The sequence below is a fragment of the Opisthorchis viverrini genome (genome assembly GCF_000715545.1).
Source record: "Opisthorchis viverrini unplaced genomic scaffold opera_v5_13, whole genome shotgun sequence".
In the NCBI taxonomy this organism is placed as follows: domain Eukaryota; kingdom Metazoa; phylum Platyhelminthes; class Trematoda; order Opisthorchiida; family Opisthorchiidae; genus Opisthorchis; species Opisthorchis viverrini.
In genome coordinates this window covers 3,330,928-3,358,108 of record NW_008751669.1, presented here as the reverse complement: position 1 = coordinate 3,358,108, position 27,181 = coordinate 3,330,928, and the positions used below count along the sequence as shown (strand labels likewise).

At 42.1% G+C, this 27,181-nt stretch overlaps 2 protein-coding genes across 2 annotated transcripts in view; one reads left to right on the top strand and one right to left on the bottom strand.

The window, feature by feature from the left end:
* Nucleotides 1-1,059, top strand: part of T265_01272 (hypothetical protein) — a gene marked incomplete at both ends in the record, with an annotated part of 72,457 nt that extends 71,398 nt beyond the window's left edge. Inside the window, one exon of the mRNA XM_009165257.1 lies at nt 313-1,059. Coding sequence (XP_009163521.1) covers nt 313-740 — 428 coding nt within the window. The remainder of the gene's footprint in view (nt 1-312) is intronic.
* Nucleotides 1,060-11,485: 10,426 nt separating this feature from the next.
* The window catches only part of T265_12759 (hypothetical protein), a gene marked incomplete at both ends in the record, with an annotated part of 31,961 nt that continues 16,265 nt past the window's right edge, over nt 11,486-27,181 (bottom strand). The window contains 8 exons of the mRNA XM_009165282.1: nt 11,486-11,811; nt 17,060-17,254; nt 17,898-18,016; nt 19,310-19,425; nt 20,318-20,429; nt 22,359-22,623; nt 23,227-23,317; nt 23,431-23,457. Of these exons, the coding sequence (XP_009163546.1) occupies nt 11,555-11,811; nt 17,060-17,254; nt 17,898-18,016; nt 19,310-19,425; nt 20,318-20,429; nt 22,359-22,623; nt 23,227-23,317; nt 23,431-23,457 (1,182 nt within the window). The remainder of the gene's footprint in view (nt 11,812-17,059; nt 17,255-17,897; nt 18,017-19,309; nt 19,426-20,317; nt 20,430-22,358; nt 22,624-23,226; nt 23,318-23,430; nt 23,458-27,181) is intronic.

The following is a 27,181-nucleotide window of genomic DNA, read 5'->3' as shown; positions in this document are numbered from 1 at the left end:
TACCCGGTAGGGAAGTTGTTTTTTTGTGAAATGTAGAGTGAATTACGTGTGTGGTACTGTGGATTGGCCCTATAAAGTTGCACCTACTAGCGAAACCTGATGGAATAACTTCGAATGAGGTGATTCAGTTGGTTAGTTTTTCTGTCTCATGCATGTTGCAACGCTGTGAATCCGTTGTGATCGATCACAATCGAGTGAGATTTCTACTGTCCGAAGTAGAGTTTAGTAGGTCGCGGTAGTTTGCAATTTCAGAAGCGGCACCCTCAAAACTGAATTTATTCTTTCATAATTGTCTCTTCCTTTCCCGTTTAGCTCCAGAAGCTCATCGTAACCCATCGTTTTTCCGTCGGCTATTCAGACTATCCAGTAGGAGGACCAAATCCAAAAATATCAGTCAGGCCGCACAGAAAGACAAACATTTTCCTATAAATCGCAATCCATTCGTGAACGAAGCCAATCGAACTCGTCTATCTGCCAGCTTCAATAGTGAAGAATGTCCAAGCCGTTTTCTTTGGCTTCCAGATCCTAGCTTTGACGAGTTATCCAATGCGTCCAATCCGACTAGAAAGCGTTCACGGCGCAAACAACCCAAGATGTCGAAGTCCAAATCATTAAAGCCGTCTTCAAAAGAGACTGTTTCTTGGCAGGAAACAAAAAATATGGTTCTATGCGCCGTTGTGTACGAAGAGTTCTGCAAGGAACTGGCCGCTCTTTGTGTTGAGCACAGTTTGCACAGCTGAATTAACGACAGGTTCATTCCTTCTTCTTGAACCTCTGGCGCGTGCTTCTCTTGATATGTGCTGTGACTTATTTTTTAGTCTCCTCATTTCTTCAGTTAATTCATCAAAAAAGCAACTTATTGTCTTTCAATAAAATGAAACCATGGCTGTGTCTATCGCCCGATATTTTCACATTTTCAGGCCGCCTAGTTGTTCATCATCTACAAACTTATCACAATTTTGAATGTGCAACACTTTTGGCTTGGTGTATTCTATGCCTTCTGTCTACCTTTGTTTCGTCCATTCCATTTCATAAGATAAAATAAACGATGAATAGTTCACTTGTTTCGGTTTTTTACACTTACTAACAGCCGTTTCGTTGTGAATGAAGTTAGTAAGCAAGTGGTTCCATTACCTCGGGGATTGAAGTTTACCTCGATCAAATGCCACTCAACTTCGGAGGTAGACGAACTGTTATCTGAAGAAGCAGCTAGAGTTCTGAGCAAACTCAATGACTTATGCTGACAGGATATTGTGAGATCTCAATCGTCTACAAATTCACTGGCAATTTAGGAGAATATGAAGTGTAGTAGTTTATCGTCCATCCATAATCAACGAAGACGTGTGAATCAGGTATTAACTATTCCTGACACGAAAGATGCCCTACCGTTATGTAGTAGGTGGACTAGGTTGCGTTTCTTCACTCCTTTTTTTCTTACAGAGGTCACTGACCAAGACTACGGGAGTGCATGGAAGTGACGTATATTCGAAAATCTGAATAAATTGTGTACAGTACGATATAGAATGAAGTCAGAGCCGTACGAATGAACGCGCAGCATATGTGACTGGAATCATTTCCAATATTCAATAAGCCACACGTTTGAAGCGATCGTTGAAGTGTTTTTTTCTGAATTACTGAAGGTTAACGGAATGCTCCTGCCTTCCGGAATACAGTGTGAAAAAAGGACAACAGCTACCTCCAACTTAAAAATCTCCGACGTCTGAAAACAAAGATAATTTTGAAACCTAGGGAATGCGGAAGACTTTCAACTGACACTATTGAATGGACATTTGCCGTGAATTTTTGGGAGTTCCACCAAGATAGGTCGATTATTTCAGTGCACGCTAGCCTACACCGTCTGAAAATCACGAGAATGTTTACACAACTGCTTTTATGTAGCCGTCAACTCCCTGATGAAACGCTAACAATTGATCGCGCCTCCAGCAGAGGATCATGTGTAGACATGTTGCCACCGTTCTTTTGGTTTTCATGTAGAAAGCCACTAAATCCGCATTATTCTTGCAAAACGGGCCATACCATGTCTTCACAAACAGGTTGAGGGTAGGCTGACTTCTGAGGCTTTGAACGATTTGAATTAGTTAACTGACCACTGCCTTTACACAAAAGGAAAACTCTTCCCTCGTTGATGTCAAATTTGGTCACCCTCTCGATGTAAAGTACCCTAACTTGAAGTTGACTTGCTCCCGAATTACGTTTCTCCGTTAGTGCTCAGCGGATACTATAGTTTTATACCGTTTTGTTCTAAATGATTCCTGAATGACTTGGATCGACGGTGTGGCTCTTAGAAACAGTTCGTTTTCCGCCATGTCATTCTGGCGGCATGTCCCATTGCAAAATTGCGTCCTGTATATAAGATAAACATGATGACCGCTAAGCTGAGAGTTAAACTTTATATAGAAAACAGCTTGCAGCCTATAGCTGGCCTCCCAAAACTGTGTGAATATTTTGGTGGAAATTATCTTATGGATTACCCAAGAGAATAGATGTGTGAAGCAAGGGAAAGATACACTAAGAGTACTTTCTGGTCTCTTAGAATGAACTAAACCACTGATGTGAGGCTGCTGTTGATGACAGTTTTTACCCATGCGGTGGTCAAGTTACCATGTGAGAACAAAGTGCCAGCGTAGAGCACTGTATATGCAACGCTAAATTTTACCAATGCCAAAAGAATGATCCATCGACGTGTTCTGAGGTGTGGGTTACAGAGGGACGGGTTGAGCCGGTAGTCCTTATTCATATGCTCCTTGTTAGTGGCCAGCATTCTCGGAATCCCATTACGTAGCAGTGTGGTGAGCGCATGTGAAGGGTCGACCAAAGGCCCCATATCATAGACATGTTTGACAATCGACTGCCTCCAGTTATTAGTTACGGCCTATGACACTGATTCCCTAGATCGAGAAGTCTATACAGGGTTTAGAAGTCCTCATGGGGCTCGTAAGAACCTTAGTAATACTACTGTAGCTTCACTGCAACTTCAAGTAAAATGGCATACGGCGTATGAGTTAGAAGCGCGGTCCTGAGAATTACGTAAAACAAAATCTCTCGGGCTGTCGCAATCCATCACAGATGCGGTTTAAGGCAAAATTTAGTTTCTGTTTGAGGTGGTTTGAAGCTTCATCTGGGTCGTACGAAAATCATAGCCACTTCTTATGGGTTGCGCTCTTGACAATGCCCTGTAATTAGTTTGTTGCGTAGGGCAGTGCACTTTACGTGGCATCTGTTGCTTAGCAATGTGTCGTTTTGTATTTTCTATCTTTAGGCAGTGATCTGTTGTGCGAGCTTTTCTAATACTACAAACAGGGGATTTCACTAGGATCCGTTCACAAGGCACCATAGGAAATATGATGAACTGTAACTGCTCACAGATGTATATGGCTCTACGATGGACTATGTGTTGTCGGTTCCAGGAACAAGAAACTCCAGAAGATCTTGCCCCTGTTGAACTCGCCTCAAACAGACACTAGTAAGGTAGGGTGAATATTGTGCAAAACATTAAGGACTGAAAGGAGATGTTTATCAGAAATGTAAATCAAATTTTTTGCAAAATATCTAGTTTTCTATGTTTGCCAGAACACGTAAGCCCGGTAAACTTATCAATTTTCCAGTGAGTATTTCCTCCAGATCTTAAGCAGGTATTTTCTACGTAGAATAACAGAAATATCCAGTCAGAGGTTATTTCGGATAATGCAACCACAAAGTTAATCCGCTCTTTTCCGTGATATATGATATATGACGCCTTAAGTAGATGACACCGCTCTTTGATCCAACGATAAACATCAAAGGATTTCACAATTAACCCAACAATTTGAATCCTCACATCAAAGGCAATATGAAGACGGAGCCCGTTTCAAACACGCTACACTTCTTTCACCGTCCGATAAACAAAAATTCACCCATTAACACAAATCAAATTTGAACTATTCGTTTGTCCATTCTCACGCAGTATGCATCTCCCCACTATCGTCTAGTTGAAAAAGGACGTTTTTTGATCGAACAGCAACTCAAATTGAGAAAAGGATACTATTCACAAGGTTTCTGAAAACTCTTTGACAGCCCACGACTGGTTTCGCTCTTCTTGGAGCACACCAGATAGGTGCAGTTACTGAGTTTCTGTCAACCTTTTTTCTAATTGAACCTGTTCAAAAGATGCAAAACATGCAGACGGGAAGCACAGCTCTCTTCACTGATGTAGAACATGTAGAATCCTTTTCCGATAATACAGGTGACCGTTTACCTAATAAAATTTACCAACTAAATTAAGGTCCCAAATGGACAAACCGAATGAGGACTTCCTGTCATGACCAACAAGTGGAACAGAAGAAACGACAAACGCAGCTCAATGATGGGCGCTAGTATAAAATTCGACGAAGATGGGTAATTTGCTGGACACGAAATACCAAAGAGATTTGGAATATCTTGACATATCGAGGCGGGGATTACGTTTCACTTTACACTCTCTGATGGCCAAGGAGGTAGAAGTCGTCATGCATCCAGGTGTGAATAATATAGGAGGGGTAGAACTAGCGATTGCATGCCGAACGGGTCTAAATCAGTCGGGCTAACGCATGTCGTTATCAGCGAAAATTAGTAATCAGTAGAAGTAACTTGGACCTGAAGCCGACAATCGAAGTCAGCCAAATTCCACGTAATCGTGCTTCTCTAACCAGCTCTCATAGCGCTTGGTAATATACACAGACTGACAGAAATGTCAAATGACGCATTCGGGCAGTCATCCGCTTCATTGCCTTGTACCTCAAGATCACAGATCCAAACCCAATTAGAATGATATACAATCCTCCCACCCCATCGATCGTAACAATTAAGCACCCTCATTAACCTACAAGACATTTTAACTAACATCCAATACTGATTTAATGTTCTGCTGAAGTTACCTTGCTGATTGCTTCTTCTGGGCCAACCTGGTCATCTACTCACTTGGCTTAAAAAAACCTTGTGTTAATAGCGAGATGTCCCCAAGCAATAAACCCATTGCTCATTTAGCAGTTGTCGCCGGCATGCCTATGATGAAGATGCAAATATGATGATCTCCAGTGAAAAACACAGCGACTGTATTTCGGTACATTTTACGTCACAGAACATGAGGAGGTAAATTTTCAGAAGTATAAACTGAAATTTTGCATTTCTAAGGATATTTTAGTTTCATCTCGAGAGTTAATGAAATCGCTAACGTGACAACATAAAACTGGCTTCAGTACACTGAAATCTATCCACCGAGGTGTTTAAAAAGAAGCTGGAAATGTTTTTGTGATTTCGGTAGATTCTAAAATGTTGTAGTCTCAAGATCCCTCGCGCATTCTCATCTGTTCAGCCTTGATCTGTCACTTGCAGCAAATTACTAATCGGCGTTAGTTTGCTCACATTTCATCCCTCTAACCAAATCATACCAGTTGTTCGTATGATAACTTAGGTTGCACGACGTTCTGCGATTGAGGAGATGCCTAACAGATCGTGTGGCAGAAGTTTCTACGGTATGTACTTCAGAAGCTGTCAGGAAGACCGTCGGCTCAAAGGTCAAATCGCAGGCCTGCATCGTCAGTAACCCAACATCTGAGTATCCCCAATTGCATTGGTCTCCCTTGTTTCATGAAACTCCTGGCACAATCACGCTTTGCTGCCTACATGGGGCTTCATTCGGATTCAGGTCTGTCCAGCCAGTTGATGACCTTAGTTCAGAAGGATAGAGTTTCTCCCATCAAGCAATAACCGCAGCATCCTGATATTCGCTGACGTATATTTCCACATTGGGAAGGAGGAAGTACGGAGTGTTAGATGAGGTTAACTTTACCTATTTACTGTTACTGTCTTTTGAAGCGGATTGTGTAGTGAGCTCCAGTGCGTTTTTTTAACCTACGGTTAACAATACCGTTCGGCTGCTAAATGAGAAATCAGCTTCTTTGGTTTGTTGGAAAAGAATTTGGTGAAAATATCCAACGGGACAGAGAGACCGGAATCACGTGTATTTCACAGTGATAGGCATTCGAGACCTGAACATCATCTTCTGTAGCTGACGGTGATGTGATTGGCTTGGTCGCATAAGTGTCGAGCACCAAACAAAATCCACATTTAATACTGGTGCGAAACAACTGGCACTCGTCACAAAGTTGCAGGGGTGTTCATCAGTATTATTATTGTTTGCACTTTAACCACACATTCCATCAGAACACGCCTGACGACCTGTGTCACACATTGTTGTGTGTAGAAGTTTCAGGTGCTAAGAAGATGTCCGATCCGTCCGTCCTGGTAGACTAGCGTGTTGTTAATTCTCAGGGAAATTGCCTATCACCTTACCAGACCTACGGTGTTTTGGCACATAATTATACATTATACATTATACATTATTATACATTACAGACAATGAGCGGTTAGCCTTTCAAACAATGTCAGCTCCAGAGGAAATCGACGATAGGGTGGCTGTATGACCAAGTTAGGCTCTGTTTACCTTCGATAAGTAAGTCAGGGGTGAGAAATCGAGGGCTTCTTCAACATCGCCGTAGCCCACTGCAGCCACTGCTGAGTTACTTGAGTTCATGGTTGGTAGCATGTGGATAGAAATGTCGTCTATTACTCCACTTAGGTCTCGCACCAAGGCTTCAGAAGTGCAGTGAATATCGATCGATAAAATATACACAAAGCGCAAAAAGCAGCCTACTATTCGATTTCTTTAAGAGCTTTCTATGCTCACGTATTAATAGAATGTACCGCTGGGACTGAATCACCGACGAGGGAGCGTATGAATACGGAAAAAGAATAATCAAATGTGAATATGCCATTAGATATGCGACTAAGTCAAGAGTGACTCTAGCCAATGGCGCCTATTCAGGAACCATTTGTTAGATAGGGTGCAGTCGTCAACCTCTACTTTTCCTGTATGTGAGTGGTATATAGCTCCCGCTGTTGCGTGAGTAGCCGCCCAAGACCATAGGAAACTTAAGTGCTTCGCTAATAAATACCCTTGGTTTAGGCATTCCGGTCGCTCATTTGTATTCGTTCTGTTGTACTGCACGGTGTCGCATTGTTATCCATTGAGCTGGTGTTAACTTAATATGCCTTTCATCTGCATGACTGGACTCCTACTGACACGCTGGACATTGTGGAGTGTTAAGCCTAAAACGGCGTTGCACATGAATTTCTGTCATTCTCGTGGAACAGATCGAACTGAATAATAACCTGAACTGGTCAGCCATGTGTCTTTTAGATGAGTCTTATAAGTGGTACGGGTTACCAGACCATGTTTGACAGACAATTTCGGTCACATTTCTCTGGTTATCCCCATCGCACTTCAACATCATGGACCACCATCTATGCAAAGTAATGGACTTAGAACGCCTTCTGTTCATCGTTCCATTTTTCCTTCACCTATATGCCGGGGGCTAACCTCAAACTGCGTGTGACACGACCCATTGTGCGGGGCGGTTTTTTCGGGTGTGATAGATCAGTCCAGAAGTGCGTGTCGGTCTAAGTTGATGCGTTCCCAATTTTTAACCCCACGGAAGGCCGTTTCTGCTCATCCTAGCCTGCCAAAGAAATTACTCTGGTCAGGCTTGAGGGAAATGAATTGCCAAAACTTCTGAAACCCTATTTGATCACGGGGATTATTTCGTTACTTTTTGACACAGGTAACGTTTTCAACTTACCAACCTAGCAGCGCACTTCAGTAGCTGTGTTTGCCAACTGGCTTAAATGAATAAGAAATCTTAGGGGATAAATCAATGAACCCCACCATTGAAAGACGACATCTGGAACACCCATGTATTAGATGCTGGTAAACTATACATGTCACTAATCGGAGGCTGAATGTTATTTGTGGTGGCTCCACCAGAACTATATAGCCATTCACGTGTAGCAATACATTCAAATTAGAATTTTTCGTGATGCATCAGGTAGTGCAACTTAGTCGCACTGCTGACCAGCCTCCCATGACTGAATAATTAAGCGGTCATACTACTAACCGGCAGTTCGAGAACTCATGGATTTTTGTGAGATGGCACTGGTGATGATTCTTAATAGGGATGAAGCAACTGTACAGTGGTTCTCGGCCTTTAAGCATAGACTAGCTTCGCTTACAGCCTGAAATCTCAATTGAAAAATAATGTCATTCAAAACCCTTGTTGGAACTCAGCAGATCTCACGGCCTCATACATAGTGTTGCAAATGAACAGAAATGTTTGTGGAATTATGCTTACAAAATAGCTTCATTTGTCTGTGAGTACTGATTTGGACACTGGAATTCAGATGTGCTCATGTTGCGGCTTTTATTGGATGCTTCTCTCTGTGGATTGGAGGCAGCTTTGTGTGAGTTCAATGAAGCAGGCCGTTTGTCAGATTATCCGAACCTGACTCAATCACCGGTGTAGACCTTTGCCACCGCCAACTTACCCACATTTTATGGACATGTAATGAGAATTCTACTCGCATCCCTGTATTGACACGTAAATTAATCACCTACCGCCTCCAATGCATAGCTACCTACCCTTCCTAAGTCATCGGCGAACAAGAGCGTGGCGGACACGTGTACGGCGATTACCCGTTCTTCATAGCTGATGAAGACGATGATGATGCCGTCAAGGTTGTACATTTTGATTTGTGGAAAGTTTATTGTCCAAACCGGTATTGACAAGAACTGCCTTGCACTCGGATGACGTCTCCAAACGCCTTGCTTTGAGATAATATGCAGCTTCAAGGTTTAGTCTGGGCATGAACAAGGACAGGCGTTTCATGATGGCAGATGACCAACCGGGATTAGTAAGAATTAGACACTGACAAACAAGTTTTTACCGACGGTAACTCATCGGTTGCATGTGGTGGGCAGTGATTTGCATACAAATACGTGCTATTTACTTATTCTCGGGCAAAGGTTATGCAAATTAAGACCAGTTGTTAATGTCCGTCACATTTATGATGTGATATTCATTACAAACTGCCTGAATGAGTGAACATGTGGGTACTACAGAGGGCTTGTGGCAGGCAAGTGTTAGATGCCACATCAGTATCCGAATATTTCGCTCCAGGAACATTTCCGGTGAGTAAATTATCACCCTCAAAGTAGCCACTCAATGACATTCCGGATAGCGGTGCACTCGGTCTTTTCGAACTGCTAAATTAATCATCATCATCATCACCATCATAATCATAATCATCAACAGCTGTAAGAAGCTCGTGCTTGTCGTACAGTGGTTGTCGCTGCCATATTTTCGTTCAGCGATGATTTGGGGAGGTGGGGTATGTAGCTGTGGAACCTGATGAGTTGTTGCGTAAACACATACCTGTCAGTGGACCTTAAAGGAGGGAGTGGGTTGGGGGAGCTATGCATTAAAGACAATAGTTTGGATGCAAGGGTGCCATTGAGGGCCCGACTGGACCATGTCCGTCAGTGTCTCTAATAAATAGAAATAATAATCGTTCAGCCGTAGCACCCTTTCGGTGCCTAGCTGCCATGCCACCCGAAGGAAGCAAAAGGGCTAGGACACTGTCAGGTTGCGCAAGCCTAGACAGGGGAAGTCGAGAGGCAGAGGTCGGGTTCGAACCGTGGACCTTCCGGTCAGTAAATTCGCACTCTAACCATTTGAACCTACTCGCCCTAGGGGTCCCTATCCAGGAGGACGACAGTGACCAACGCAGTTGGCTTTTACATTTCATTGTTAAATTCAGAAAGAACTCGTTCTATAACATTAGCATGATCATAAGATTCCAAGAAATGAAAACAGATAAAATCAACAAGCAAATGAAAGGGATAGGCAGAAGGCTAGAGAGAAATATAGAGAGTAACATCAATTCCTGATTATAAGGCCAAATAATGACTTATTAGAAAGTGAGTCTAGTCAGTCTGTCGGTTTAGTCGGTACACAAATTTTACTTGGCATAAAGAAGATGGCGCCTTCCGAATTACAGGTAAGATTAGGCACGGTGCGAGACCAGAATGGCGAAGGGATTAGGAGGATAACAGATGGCGGAGTTACTTTATTGCAATTAATATGAATAGCTTCCGTAAATAGCTGTCGAAAAATAACGGACTCATTTCTTATTTTGATTACATCATTACCCGATCGAGATAAATCGAAACTGTCTTTGATAGTTCTGTAGAGTGTCGTCACAAACTCTTAGCAAGCTAAAACGATGCATCATGTGCTTGGTCTAGGTTCATCACTTCAAATTAGTCAGTGTAAAAACTTGCTGCTTTTGCAGTTACCCGACAATAGTATTGGAACGAAAATCCTGTAATTACGTTGGAGTCCTTCCCCTTTCGAAGGATGGTCTTTTGAAAACGTGTTTATCTTGAGGAATACAGACCTTTGGACTCCACATTACAATATCATAATCTGATGATTTTTCAGAATAAGTTGTGGCTAACATATGCGGCTTATTGATAACAGTACGGAAATGACCGAGAGTGAAATGTCTATCAACCGATAAGTCCTGTTCATCTATTCTTGTTTTCGCTGTTATGATAGGACTACGTTCAAGGGCAACAATGTCCTGAACTTAGCTGGCTGCGCTTCACATGAGGAATTCCCAGATGACAGATGATTTTCTCGGAAAATGATAAACCCCTCTTGATCCATACCAATCACTTTGCTGTTCTGCGGTAAAAATATTGTTTAAGCTGTTGAGTAGCGTTATTGAGAGGGGAACACCAGAACGACCGAAAAAATTCGATCCCACCGAAGCTGTCACTGTCAAATCTGCTTGCAAAGCAGAACTGAAACCCGTGCAAGCGAAATAACCAGGCGCCAAATCCGTTATAATGCTTTAATCAGTAAATCGAGATCTCTGCCCTTCAGTGCATATTGTGTGTTCCTTGGATAGTACCAAGGACAACTTTCGCAAATTTGTCACAGAGTGAATCATAAGTACCGCACTAAATAGAGAAAACTGAGTCACCTGAGAGGATTCAAGATCTGTCACGAATTCCCCAACTCGGTTAATGCGAATACTGTTGCGTTCTTATCTTGATTGGCTCCAGAAGGCAAAGTTTACTGTCACGTGCGTTGAGCGAATTTTACTCAAGGAAAAGGCGACAACTTCAACATCTCAATGCATATCCAGCTAAAAATGGGTCGTAAAATTGGTCTTAACAATATCCGTAACTGTCAGAAGTTATGAAGTGACCATTTATGGAAAATTCATGCAGTTTTTTGTAGGTGCGTGTACAAGTTGGACGTACATTCTTTCAAAAACTACTTCCAGCCAGAGGTGATCACACGGCCTTTCAAGTGTTACCCTACGTGGTCCGCCTTATCTCACTACGTTATTAGGCCTCAACAGGTTATGGTCTATGTACCATTCTATTCAGTGAAACGTTTTTATTGTGAGGAAGTTCATGAATAGCATTTAAATAACCTTAAACTTTCTTACCTTATTTTGTGTTAGGTCAACATCATACAAACCTGCTTCAACATAAAACTGACGAAAACGGAAATAAGACCAAGTTTTAGAAAACAAGAGGGATTTATTCAACACAGTCACAGATGAATATATGCAGTACACAACTTGAAACAGGGCACATACTGATAGGTCAATCTGGAAGCAGGGCGTCGTCCACTTCCTCGTCAGCGAATTCATCTTGTACCGGTCGCGACCGAGCTGCCGTTTTGGGTCTTTCGGCAGCCGGTCCCAATGGATCACTATATATGAATGAACCGCTACTCCCTTGGTCAGCGTCATGTGAAGTTTCGTCATTTGTCTCTGGTTGTTTTGGAAGGGCACTGATATTGCCTCTCATTAGTGCCATTCGTGCTAGGTCTCGCTTAGCACTACCTTCACGACTATCCCCTGTGAACGAGGAAAAATATTCCTGCAAGTTTTGTCCGGAGAAGTGGGATTGTTTATGTGTGGAAAAAGCGAAACACACTGGATACACTGACTACCGAATATCACTTAAGTAAACGTAAGCTGGAACATCCAATGCATCAGAAGAAACGATGCAAAACGCGACCATTTTTACAAAAGCACAATATTCCATTAAGGCTGTGATTCCATTAAGGTTTTGATTATGGTCCCACTGACAGTATCCTTGGTAAAGCTTTAGAGCTTAGTGGCAGACTTGTGAAATAATGTGACTGGATTGACTGCTAGTTTTGCTACTTTGGCTGACAAAATCAGATGAAGTGCTTCCGGCCTTTGATTTATGCCTTCTCAATGTTCTTCTCAAAAAGGCCAAAGGGAGAAGTTGTTCCGAATTCCACAAATGAAGACCCACAAAGTCTACTTGTGGTGTAATTAGTCATTTTCTGCCGTCGCGGTGCAAAACGACAGTCGAGGGTACTCTCGTAAACGGTTAAATGAGTCACATCCTACTGGGTCGATATCAATCCATATTTATGAATTTTCTAGAGAATTGTGGGTTTTCAAACAGCAACAGCATCTTTTTAGAACCGACGTAGTGACTCCTAGAGTAAACATTTGAACGAATCCATTGAAGCATGGTTAGAGCTAGCTGCTACCATTTTGGACCTACCAGCTTTCTGTCACGGCAAAATAGGCGGGAAAGCTAATGCAAGATTCCTCATGGTTTCCACCTGGTCCTATAATTTGAAGATTCTGTTCAATGACATTGGGACTCCGAGAAAGTTTATCACACAGTGGGTAGGTACAAAGGTTACGTTCAGCACTCTGACTGGCCCACGCATGGATAAAACAATATAACGGAGCCTCGAGAATTTATCATAAGTGCACTTCCTTATTGATAACGATAATCGGGCATGAATTGCGTGGTAGAATTATAGGAACACATCGGCTTGTCACGAGATCTTTTCGGCAGAAGCCTTCAACATTTTGCGACCTAAAGATAACTAAGGCTATGCTGATTAAGACCTGCTTTGAAAATTTCAGCTTCCTAAGTTAATTAGACGGACAGCTGCAACAAAGCTAGAAAGTTTCTGGACAAAACTGTTATGCTACTTTCGCCTACACGCTAGTTCTGGTATTTAATATCACGTTGATTGGCTCTTGTAACAGGGAGAGCCAGCTTTGCAGGTGTTCTGTGCAGTCACCATGGACGAAAGGCGGTTAGAAACTAGGTCAGCACAGATGCACCGAACACCTCCATATCGAACCTGGTCGTGTCGATCACGGGTCTCGGCTGCCATCTAACGTAGCAGCACCACCGTGAATATGACAAATGCATCAGCGGATGCTTGGAAAGCATGCTTTGAGACAGTTTGACATTTGGCTTAAACATTCCATAAATGGCTCCTCCTCTCTGAACGACCTTGTGTCAGATGCCTATTTCAGCTGCATATAAGTGGTTAAAATAGGTGGTTTTTCGCCTAGGAGGCAAGACCTAGGCGGGGCACTCAGTAAGGCAATCAACACTTTCACTGTATTGAATACTATATGAAAAAAAAACTATAAAAAACTGTCGTTTTTAATAAAGAAAGTTGCAGCATTTCAGAGGACTCCGAAGTGAGGAACTTTGTTGAGGTGCATCCATAATCGCTTTACATGAAATTCAGCGTGCCTTGTTGCGTACCGTAACAGTGACGGCCTTTGGGGATTGTTGGATGTCCTAAACCGGAACTATTGATCATCCACCGAGACTAACAGCAGTAGTGTGCTGTCAGTTGCATTGCTATTCTGCCTGAAGGGTTGTTTTTGGTCCGTTTGCGCCTGATACCGTTGATAAATTTCAAGTGATGATGTGGTCTTTTAAAAAGATGGAATGTAACCGTCGCTCTCGCGAGTTTTTGTCAGCCCCTCAGTTTTTTCTGATTCAGCTCGCGGATTCATCCAACAGTCGTCCACCGCCCGTCAAGACTGCATGGGTATATGTTCCTTTTGCCAGGAAGCATAATTTACATGTGAACCCTTGACACTTATTCGTCATGGTACTTAATCAACAAAGCAGCTATTTACAAACGTCACGACTGTTTAGACATATCGGCAAAAATAGTGACTATAGAAATCCTTGAAATAGGTTGCCCACGTCAACCTAATCTTCAGATTATAGCATCTTATTTCATTATGCTACTTTTCGACTTTGAAGTTTTCATAGTATCGTCAAATAATTTGAAATGACACTCACAGGTCGGTTATTCCCACCGTTCCCATAGCAGTCTTCGTTGTAGTGGCTAGCATTACCCTGAATGTTAACTCTGTGTGGCTTATCAATTCATCTGGTATGTTCGTTACACTATTGATCTACCGTTTGTGCCGATTATTTAATGGTTTCACGGCTGGGCGAAATTTAATATGTAACATTAACTTTGCCCATGTTACTAGCTAGCACCATATGAAACTGACGAGCTCGGGAGATGAATACAGCATTCGCGAAACTGGTACCATTGAGATTCTGCCCTTTTTAACATTCTAAATTTATCGAATGTCATACTGACAGAAACCTCAAGGCTAACTTCTAACAAAAAACAAAGAGTTTGCTGATTTGATCATTTTCCGGCTAAAATGAGATTTTTTCTCCGTAAACATAACACGACGTTCAACGAAGTGTGAGCAATGGTTCGGCAGTTTCTAGGCTATGTTGTCAAGAATGTATCTTTAACTCGTTTCCTTTTCTACCCTGAATGGACACGGACAGATTTACATCAGCTACTGTGAGCTCTTGCTATAAGTATATGAGTTACCGAGTTTCTAGAGTTAGCATCACTACGCCAATACATTTAGTTGATCACTATTGAGACAGATAAGGCAACGAGATTATTCCAGATGGATGCCACAAAAGCGTTGAGTATCCTAGAACGCCTACCAGTGCTCAAAGGCAAAAAGCAACTCTACAGAATGTTTGAGTGCTCTGGCTGAGACAGAGCCTTCACCGAGCCATATGTCGACCCATAAAGAGGAAGCACTTTTACGACCTATTTTGGATAAGTGCGATTTGCCCTTTCATGCTTTACTATAAGGGTTAGCTGAGTTGGTGGGAAAAACTGAACTTAGAGAGAAATCAGAGTTTGATCAGCTCAAGAGGGGAGTAATTTAAAAGTTTCGTCAACCTTCGATAAGAAAAGTTGTCACTCAAGAAGCCGCTCAGTATGTAGCCACGCGATGTGCATTCCATGACCAGAAGATGAGTGGCGCTATATCCTGTCCAAGTGCGAGTCAATCACACACCTAATGGGCCACACGTGGCCATTCGTGTTCGAGCTGTCGAAGTTTGTAAAGTCTTACACTTATAATATTTGTTCAGATGCTCACTGTCGATGGTTCGCAATAAGGATCAAGCATATATATGGCAGTTCCCAGGTTTTCGTATTAGATTAGTTCCATTAAGAGAATCTCATCATCAAGGTGTATATGCGGGAGGATAACACCAAAGAGGTGCCGGGACATACTACTAAGCGCTTAACACCGGCAATCTCTTCAGCTCTACCTATTACAGTGAGTATAAAAGTAAGCAGTACGTCTTACAAATAAGGGGCAAAATAGTATTGAGCTTCTATCTTGAAAATTAACCAAAGCTATCTGAAAATACTTCCATACGGCAAAACCGATTGTGAATATTTCATCAATAATCGTGTTCTAATTACAAAATAAAAACAGCCATCTTTTAGAGCTGTCTTCGTATTGTACTTCCGCGCTTGATCCACTAATCGAGCTGTATATCAACTATAAAATTTTTGAGGATCTATGAGAGTGAACTTATCCCGTTTGAGCACACGCTGTCATTTTGAACTCTGTGTGCAGTGATTTCAGTCAATCTTGTCTTCTCTTCACCTATTGGTAGGAGTGTAAAATGCGCCCCTCCTTCGTTTAATTGAAACCGACTATTCTCCGGATCCTACGATAAGGTAACTCAATTGGGTTTGAAACTTTTGCGTTTCCTTCTTTACTTATCTTATATATATGTGCATTAGCTAAAGTTGTGATGAGGGAAACAACATAATTAAGAAGAGTCACAAAAGAAAGGAGCGGTCAGGTACCACTGTCACTATGGACAGATTTCCTGTGATTTTGTTGCCGACAGTAACAGTAATGACAATGACAGTAATACTAATTGTTCCAATTTATTCGTAACACGGAATAGGTCAAAAATACCTTAGTTTCCTGGTGGAACACGGTACTCATAAAACCGATTTAAACAACTTCGACAACCCGACACTGGCTTTATCCTCCTCGGGGCTTGTCAAGAAAGCGCAGTTCCCAAGTCTTCGTCAATCGTATTTTCAACTTGTACATACACTTTGATGCAACTGGCAAGATACAATCACTCGCAAATTCAGTGAACGCCAAGAGCAAACTCAACGGAATCCAAGCAAATTCTCTTGCTTATGATATTATCCAACTAAATGGGCTAGTATTACGGTACATCAGAGCATATTTTTTAGCTTAATGGAACACCCTAATCATCACCATCCTCATCAACAACAATACACTAGTAATAAATATCGGTAGTTAGCTGCCAAACTACTCGTAAGGTTGCTGATGTCTCCACTATCCTGTTTACTGCAACATGAGGGGGGTTTTGTGCAGCACATTCAGTTTAGAGCCATCATAAATAGGAGGTCCATCTGGGACTCATTTGCGTCTCCCGTTAACATCGACTGAATTCGCAAATGAGTATATTTCACCAATACATTAGTTTGCTTAGATTTTCCACTTCGAAGACACCGGATAACATATTAACCTTCACCACCTACCGCAAAGCAGCAAGTTCCCAAATTCCGTTCCAACAGTCTGTAAACGGAACCAATTAAATGCCTCCCACCAAGCCACAAACATTTGTACAATGAAAAAGAGAGAAAGAGGAAATGAATCCATGCCTACCATGGAATGGCTACTTGACGCTGGTAGAGCCCGAAAAAGACATACAGCTGCTGTTCTCCCAAAAAACTACAGTTTCTCTTAGATTTAACAAATATTGTCAAATAAGTCTTCATACAGTTCTGATCAAATAGAACCTGACTAAATGCCACCGACGAAAACAGCTATATAAAGTAGCAATGCTTAGAACCCAAACGATGACAGTAAAGTTATACACATAGTGGCAAATTATTTGGCGCTAACGTGAAATCAACCAAATATCAGCCGTCTCTCGTTAGTCTGAAAATTAAAACTGAGTCTTTCTCACCCCCGCTGCTAGCACTGGCGGAATTCTCGCGACTTCCATTCGGTCGGGCAGCGCCGCCACCTCTTCGGCTACTGGCAGAGAGTTGACGTTGTTCTCGGGCTTCCTTTACTTTTTCTGCGCGTTTTAAGCGGTTTGCGTATTCCTGTGCCTCGGGAAGTCCCATGTCAGCACACAGACGAACAAGGAATCTTAGACCTGATGGGGGAAAGTGTGGGAGAGGAGAACTTTGTTACGTTTTTAGCCACTTGAAGATTACGATACAGTTGTTCATATAAAAAACCTCAGTATCTGGCTCTTTGAGGGAGTTTTATGGGCCACTATGGTACATGCCAGAGAGATTAGGTTGCGCCATATGGTTTTATCCTACGTGGCTGTCACACCGACAAGCAAACATGAGCATAAGCAGCATGTCCTTGTGAGCACATCAAGCTACCGAATAACAATAGATATGATGTATTCGTGTAAAATATGAGCAGGACAAAAAGCACAAAGCTATTAAATATGCAACCAATTTCTTTAGGTTAGTGCACCCTTTCTAAAGAGTAAAGTGCAGTGGAAATGCTGCACATTCTTCTTAGCCTCAGCGATGTAACCTATGTTGTAAATGTCTACGATTTAACGCAAATTACGGGGTCTATTAAATCACAGGAGTGAAAGGAGAGTGTGTTGGTTAGTATTCGGGAAAGTTCTGTAATGGAACACTGTGGGAATGCTTACGTTAACGGATAGTTCAGCTTTCATCGTTTGTTAAATTCCCCGAAATTTCCTTAGAGGGCATGTGAAGCTGACTAATGATGAATATCCGGACATGTAAGAATACACAAGAGCGGATGCTTACAGTCAATGTTGTCCGGGAACTGTCTGTGCATTGTTTTGTACGTTTCTAACGCCTGCTGGTAATTTCCGCTCCGGCGGTGACAGGAAGCGATCATCAAAAGCCATTTGGTTTGATTCGGTCTGCAGAGGATTTAGGACGAATTGGGAGACTTGGAATAAATGTCGGGTTGAGGACTTACTCAAGTGAGACTTATTAAAAGAAGACGCATTTTGCAGATACCAATAACAAAGCTCCTTTCTGATTAAAATGCAGTTTGAACCAAACAACTGCGCTATACTAATGTAACTCGTCTTTTAAGCAAATCCTACATATCAAGGCAGAAATACTATTATCAAAATAAGCAGTTGGTCCCACAAAATCAAAGCTAACTAACCATTCACTTCGTATATCTTTTACACTTTTGCAACAGGCAACTTCCCACCTGACAATATCTCCGAGAAAACTACCATTCAACGAGAAATTCTACTGCAAGATATATCAGTGAGCAAAAAAACTTTCCAGAAAGTCAAACTTTTCCTTGTAGGAACTGTTCATCCCCAAGTATGAAGCAATCAATAGGTATGAAGAGAATGAATTCTTTCCAAACTGTAAGGAATCATCATATCAAGGCCAAATGCTCCACTAGTCGGAATGTATGGGGAATGGAATTAACTGGACACGCTTGCCGCCGCTATTTTGACACCAGCCTTAAATTTAGTAGGCACTAAGTGGATGACAAAGACCAGTAATAGTCACCAAAGAGGACATGTTTCGACCCAAACAAGATTGTCTAACTGAATGGGTGTGTTTTTATGTGAAACCGTTTTTCTACTCTGTTAGGTGATTGATCGAAATTACTGTAGCGCGCAAATCATTCACCGCAATGCACACATGGGCAGTCAACTACTAAACTACACATAGCTGTAGGCTGTGTAGTTAGAACGAAGGCTGAGTTTTTTCAGTTTAAATGACATATTCAGTACAGGCTTGTTGTTAAGCGGCCAGGACAGGCAACATTCACTCTTAAGTGACGGGTCTTAGAGCCTATCAGAGTAGTTCAAACACTAGATTCGGTCGATCGTTTCAGTCCGGGATAGCGTGTAGTTTTACAGTGTGGCGTCCAACCGCGCTTTTCCACAGGGCAGCAGGAAACAAGGACTAGGCGATGCTGAAGATGGCAAAATCCTGATTATATAATGTTTCCCCCATATTCTTCTGGTTAGCCGAGCCTACTGAGCAGCATGTTTGAATAAAGCGAAGTCAGAAATGCAGACGTGATGCACGCCCATTGCTTGCTATACGACAAATATATGTCTTAGTTGCAACACAATTTGGTGACAGGCAAACCTTATCTAGTCTAAATGAGTGTATCTTTCTGATCCAAATAAACCACCCGTATTGTGCTATAGAATGAAAAACTGCACACAACTTACTGCATCAGACTAGCTCGTTCAAAATAGGCAATGGCTTTTTCGCAGAACTGTGACTCGATGTAGTAGGCACCAAGCCATTCGATCACATCAAAATTGCATGGGAAGTACTTGAAGGACTAACGAATAAAGCGGAGAAGGAAAAACGTTTCTGTGACAGTCGAAAGATAATTGCGCAAAATATTTTTACTCAGCAGAATGAATCTCTTCCACTCTTTGGTTACTTGAGGCAAAACACGAATTTTACTCATTCGTGCATTCTTTCAAAGCGCACTCCTGAGCAAGATAACCAAAATATAGTAGGTGTTCGGTGAGAACTTGGATACTATAACAGTGATCAGGCTTGTCTACGTCTCCAAAGAATAAATATCCACCCAATCAATGTTTTCCCGTGCTTGAATTTTCAGCGGAATGAGGTAACTTTTTTCTATTGAGTGGTAATATCCGAACGAGAAATTGATGTCTATTTTTAACTAATAACCAGGGGTGATGTGGTTGCTAGAGGTGTGATTCAAGCATGTGCACATCAAGCCATTTTTGAAGGAAACGACACATTTACTAAACCAGAGTCATTACGAGAAAACAATGACGTTGACGCCCAAAGCTAAAATAAGCAGGTAGAATTCAGCCCAGGTGAGCTGGGTTGGATCAAAATAACTAATATATTTTTGGCTTAAAATAGGCATTTTATTGTATATTACACTAAGGAGTTTTTTCTCGAGGGAACACTACTGATAAGATCATTGAAGGACCTTTTACGGTTCACGAATGGTTTCTCCCATACTGAGGCTCACCAGGTAGGTTTCTGTAAAACCTTATATTCTGTGTTAAGCCAGATTGGACGCAATTTGCCAAATACACCCACCTGGACACTAATTTAGTTTGCAATGGAATGCTACTACAATACAGGGGTCATACATGGGGACTCAGCACCCTCTGGCTCCAGTATGAAGTGCAACAGTATTATTGGAGCAAAAACACTAGTTTGATCAAATATTTTTCTAGACATACATCATAGTAGTAGGAGAAAGCCTGGGATTTGTCGCCTTCCTGTTCGTAGTTGTCACCCAGACGTTGAAGCAAGAATGGATCCGATGGAACTAGGCCATGCAGTTGCATTGCCCTGTTAATGTCGTAGGTGAGAAAAAAAGAGCTTATAAATCTCTTGTGGTATGGCCTAGGATATCATTTATCGAATTATTGATGAAAACTGTAAATGTTTTCTGAGAGAGCTTGTAACACGCTACTTTCGTGGAGTGAGATTGACGGATATATATATATATATATATATATATATATACAAATGTACACTACTAGCCTCCATTTTGTCTGGGGTTTAAAAGGCTTTAAGAAAGACTGGGTTACCACCTATATAGATTTCCATGCGGATTATATGTTCTCAACAATTACGAGGCAAGAGTCAAGTAAGGTGAATAAGCAAGCATCGTTAGACCCCTTGCGGTTTTGTTCGTTCCCCTCCTCATCATCAGTGATAGAAACACATCAATAACACATGTTGGCGTTTACTGCAGACACATGGGGAAAATGAAAACTCGTCCGCTTGGGAGGGCAATAGCTGTTCAAAGCCGGACGGTGTAGCCGACCTGCTTTAGTTCTACCGATAAAAGTTAGGGGAAGCTTGTTCCGGGAAAACTTGCCACTTTTGTGTGAACTAATGCCAGAACCCAGTACAAGTCTCCTCATGTGCTGATTAGTAGCATTCAGTTGCTTGCCAAAAGTAAGACTTCTACTATCTTTGTGCGCTAGAATGACAGAGACAAACATTGCTAATGTTCTGCTGTCTATTCGCATTGGTGAAAAAATATATATATAAATAAATAACCTTAGGATTTCGAGTAGCATCCACGTTTGCTCTGACCACAAAGTTGCGGCATTCGTTACGGCACCTAATGACCTTCAGCAAGTGTGCTTATCGGCTTGAACAGTAACATGGTTCGATGTAATATGTTTAGCCACCTATTGGTGACTAGTTGTTATGCCCTCCCCCCGAGAGGAGCTTGAGAGGTGAGGTGCTATTAAGTTTCGCAAGCCTAGACGGGAGCAACCATCTATTCCCCCGTTTGTGACTTCACCACAAGTGATTGTGTTGTATCAATCACTGATGTGACCAGAAAAGCTGGCAGTACCTCCGTCCTGACAGCCTTACCTATCCGAAACTCATTCGTCAGCAACATCTCGATCAGCAGTAAAGAACTATTTTGCAACGGTTGCATAGCACCTCAGAATCTGTTAGCGGAGGATTGATGTGGAGGGCTATTGGATCTTGGTTGCGGGATTCTATATTAAATGTGGAAATGCCAGAATTAGTTAACTTCGAGTGGGGAATAGCTCTTGAATAGCTGCTATGTTAAAGAGTTGCCTATTCATTAAACATTTTCGTCAATATTTCGGAATGTTAGAAGCCCGACTGCTCTGCTTTTTTGTAGATCAGACGGCTGTTGTTTGGTTCGCCAGACTTGGAATTTTGCTTCCAGCGTTTAGTCAGCACTCGCAGAAACGTCAGTACGCGTTTGAGTGGGTACTTCCCCGTTTGCTGCTGGCCTTAATACGGCTTGCGAAAGATCAGTTGATATACCTTGATACGATTAGGTGACTGAGGATCAGCTCATTCGTTTTAAAACCGGTAAAGAACACATGTGGGATACTTAAGATGTCGAATCTGTAAAGGACTTTGAGTTCCGCCCTGGCCGGTGGGAAAGCATGAATAAACTTATGGACTGTTAATGGCATCCTGCAAGCTAATATTCCTTAGCGCTTATATTGCGATCAGGCAAAGCGTACTTTACAACAGAGGGTTACAAGATCATTTACCGGTTGACCATAAATGAACTTTGAAGAAACCAATTATTCCTATTAAATTGCCTACGACAAATCGTGCCAACTTATTGCTTTCATACGCCAGCAAGCGAACGCTGTTGTCTTTATCCTTAAGCGAAACTACGACATAGGGTGGTTTTGCTAGATAAGGCAGTCAGTTATCTGGTAACTGTATACACTAGCACTCTAGACGAGCTAGTAACGAAAAACGTACCATTCTTGTGCCTGTGTTGAATCATCAATTTTCTCATATATGTCCATGATTTGGTAGACCACGGGGGCACTATTGCGTAGCACGGCGTGAAGTTTGAAGAACGCTTCCAATGCCTCCTCAAAACGCTCTAGTTTTTTGCACACCAGGCCCAGGTTATACAGAGCCTCAACACAACTGGAATCATCTTGTAGCGCTTCGGCGTAGCAGTCTCGGGCTCTCTCGTAGTTTTGCTGTTTGAACAATACATTGCCCTTGTTCACCAGAGCTAGAATAAAATATTTGTGTAAAAATTAAGTCAGTGAAAGTAAGTGATTCGCCAAACAAGAATCCTGTTGTTAACCTCTCCATGAACATGTAAACTCATCCCTAGTAGAGCTGCAATTTCTTATTTGCTATATTGCGTACAAGTTGTTGCTACTGTGTGGTCATTTCGTTCAGTGGGCTGGCTGAGTTTGCTCATGCGGGTCCGCATACTGCTGCACTTTTATTTGTTCATTAAGCTCACTGAGACGGAAACAACAAACAGTATTTATTCCTTTGACAACTTTCTCAATCCCTACCCACTACTATTTACTTACTCAAATATTTACATACTTGCTTACTAACTTGCTTATCTACTTATTTACCTACTTGCTTGCCTGCTTGCCTGTTTACTTACTTGCCCACTTACATTCATACATGCTTACTCACTCACTCACTTTTATGCTAAATGTTACTTGGTAGAATGATGATAAATGTGCCGGTTAAAGCTACCGTAGTTTTCCAGCTCACAGTAAATAAACAGGAAGATACAATAACATGCCTGATGGATTGTAGCGGTCAGCTGCCAAAGCCTGGTCGGCGTATCGATCAGCCTGCGTGAGGTCACCTTCAAGAAAGTGCAGAAAGGATAAATTCGTAGCGGCTGTACTAGCCACACGTGCATCTTTCCGCTCAAATGACTTGAGTGTTTCGATTGCCTGTAAGTATACAGAAATTTAAAACGTGTTCAACACATTTGTAATGCTGTCCTTATCGGACAACAACGACAGGTAAGAAAACAGTGAAAACAAACAGGGGTCCTCGCACCAACCTTTGTATGTAAAGACTTTCCGCCATCCTAAAACGAATTGGCAGAAATAAGTAGTTGCATACACAAAAAACAAACGCGTGCCGACCACTTCCTAGTCTGAAGTTCGAAGTTTCTACAAAGCAATGAGAGCATGGAAACTGATGGGTGACCTTCGTAGTTCAGCACCAATAACCGGAAGGATGTTCATATCTGCCTGTGAAGCAAAGTTTCCAACTTAGTCACAGGTAAGCCAAATACACAAAAAGTATGACCTGTAAGTAAGTCTAAGGTAGCTTAGAACGAAATCAAGTTACTTATGAACACACTGAAAGCTTCGGTCAATTTATTGCAACCATAATGAAGAAGCAAGATCAGATTGGCAGTCTACGCCCGGAAGACCTCTGGCCGCAGATGGCTGAAAAAACCTGGAACAATAAGAGACGTGTACTATCCAATTCTGGTAACGAAACACCTATCTTTCCTGCATATTTAAATTGCATCAAAGTTACATAGTGTGACTTTGGTGCAACAGATTGGTTCCTTTCAATTTAGGGTAGCTGGAACCCCTGATAACTATACATTCTACCGCACTGTTAGTTCCCTTTAATATACTACTGCGGCTCCAGGGCTTGAACCTTATATTACGTGTGTACTAGTGAGTTGTGAAGGGCACCTCATTTTTTTCGAAGCCTTTCCAAGAAGTTTCAATCATTGGCCCAACAAATCTGTAGAGGATAGGCTATTACGACGGCTGGAACCACATAAATGCATTTTACTGACCTGACAACGCAAGTTTTCTCCAAACATAACTTTTAAGAGGTTCGTCAGCTTTCCAACTAATCTAGGCCCGCAAGTGTGGTAAAAAATCATTGGCTTCCCCCTCACGTTGTTGGAGGATTTGATTGAGTACTTTTAATACTCTGAACTGAACACCAAATAATTTCAGTACCTTCAGCTTCCACTAGAGCATCATCTACATAACATCAATGGTAAACTTGCTTCCATTTGTATGATGAGAAAAGACGGAAACTGGAACAAGTGGACTGTCAAGTGCGAAGTCGTCGAATAGTTTATAGGCCAATTCAACAAATGAACATTGATATCTTCGGATACTGCTGGAATGGGAAACCGGAATATTCCAATCGAAAGACGGAATACACAAAATCGGCAGTTTTCAATAGTGTGACGCTTGTACAAAGCGACTGCACCTGTACAGGGCAGAAGTTTTCACTCTCCAAATCAAAAGCTTCAACTCATCCACAACGCCCATTGAATTTACAGCATTGTACTTATCTACCTTTGTAATCACTATTATCAAAAATTGACCGGTTGTCATGTCAGTTTGCACTGTTCTGAATTTGATATGCCTAAGAATGATTGTAACTCCTGATTATTGTTTTAAAGGTTGAAATATCTTAAATCACTCGCAGCTGAGATTCCCTTGCCCCATTTCCTCTTAGGCTGAAGTGGTGCTCGCTTGACACCCCCGAAGCGCTTGTATTCAAAAATTCACATACAGGTAGTGATAAGATCCTCATCTGAGATATCGTTTTGCCAGTGAAGCCGATCAATGATAAAAAACCGAAAAGCACTGTACAGCCGTTGATCTCTATGGGGAATCATAATCAGTGTCCATCTTGCGAAAATTCCATCTGAGAAGCCGTCATTCGAGGAGTCAGTCAAACATGACTACGGGACGTGGATTCTGCAACTAAGGAATGAGCAATGCCACACTCCGTTAAAGTGAGAGCCAATGGCGTTGCTTTTCAGTCTCTCTTGGTGTTTTGTGAGATCCGCACAGTTGATGGTTTTCAACAAGGATGAAGTCATTGTACAGCGCTTCTCGGCTTTCCAGCGTAGACTGGTTTCAATTACATGAATAAAAATCTCAACTAAAAATTAACAAACTCCCTCATACTATCATCAACAATAGCATGTGCTGATTAAAGATGATTAATTGATGCCTACAGTATAATTCCACTTAGATTCGCCATCTTGTTCATCTCCCAGTCTGACAGTTGATATAGTGGTTTCTGAACTGTCTGTGGTGGTCATTATCTTCCAATATATGATTATCTCCTAATCACCTCTTTGGGAATTCGAGTTTTTGGGCCAATTCCAACTATAATTGAGACATTGACAGCCAAAAGCCTGAAAATGCCTTAGATCCTCCAACAAAATCGACCAAGTCTCGCAGCCATATGGCAGGCCAGCACTATAGTCTGATGAAAGCACCCATTTGTGACCCACTGAGATGTTCTACTAATGCCACGAGTGCTGCAAAATGGTAAAAGCAATTCTGGCCTTTAAGATCCACGCGTTCACTTCGTCTGTCGTAATACCGTCAGAGCCAGTGCAACTGCCAAGTTCTTGTATAGCCTTCCACAACATTGGGTGTAACTCCTCAAATTGTCAGAAGCGTCTGCAAGGACTGTACTTTCTGCGATAAAACTGTACATTTTGGCCGCAACCCACGTACCGAAGGACTGGATGTTCTTGATCAAATTTTCAAGAAATACTTGCGATCCTCGCATGCTTCCAAAAATGAGGACAATGTCCTCTGCATCTCCACGCTGATGTAGGTGTTCTGAACTACAGGGCTTTGCAGACCTTCCCGTTTTTGGCCTAATATCTCACTATCAACTATACTAAACAAAAATGAGGAGGAAAGCTTTTGAAGAGTTTTCCATGCATATTCTGGTGCCAACAATTATCTGAATCAAACAGCGCATGATATTCACAAACTTCTGGAGCATATTCTATGCAGCATGCATGTTGACAAGAACGAACTGCTTGACAGAAGCCAGCTCTTGAAGTCAAGGAACACCAAGATTGTAGGGTGCCTATACGAATATGCGCCTTCGCTAACAATTGACGGAGTGTAAGAGTATGATTCACACAGCATCTTCCGGGCCAGAATCCTGCTTGCTGTTCCCTGGGCACGTCTTCTCGCGCCTTCCTAAGTCAATGTAGAACAGGCGACACAAAGAGCCTTACGTCGGGGTCAGACTAATTATTCTGAGATTGGCAAGCTCACTGCGACCACACAACAGGGACCTATGGTAACCACTACAGATTCACTTAGGGACGAGCAAACTGGAAAATAAGTAAATGGATATTCCACCTCCATCTCTGAGCAGGGTGGCTGGAAAATCTTCAGCATCAGCAGCTCTGTGACCCTTGGGAGACCCTCCGGAACCCATCGAGGCTTCCATTTTCAAACAGTGAGTCAGTAATCTGGCTGGGCTTCTGCATGTGGTTAGTTGAATTGTCGCTGAAAGTGCTTAACCACACGACTGGGGCGCTCTTTTTAAAATATAAGTAAGCTGTTTTTTCCACTGATTAGTTCGCCTATCGGCGGCCTCCTTGGGCCTATTGTGAGTAACAGCTTAACTTGTTTCCTCACGTTACCAGAGGTTAGTGCCTCCTCTATTTTTTCAGCTTCCTGAATCTACCAGGATTACTGGTGCGCACAGGCACTATTTCCACCTGAAGTTTGCAGCTCATCGACTATTTACTCGTCCAAGCAGTGAGCAATTTCCGAATGTTGCTTGATATCCAGTGCTTGGATCTTGTTGGTTTCGCCGTTCGAAAAGCGGAGCACCTAGTATCTTTCAGAGTTGCACTAAAAGTCAGCATCGGAAGAAGTCTTGTCTGAAAAGAAATTCAGTACCTGATTCTGGTAGACTTGTTCCGCATCAGAATCCATAAAACGCTCAACTAGGAGTATTAGGGATTAGGGCGTGGTCAGAATCCACTTGGGTGATCCAGG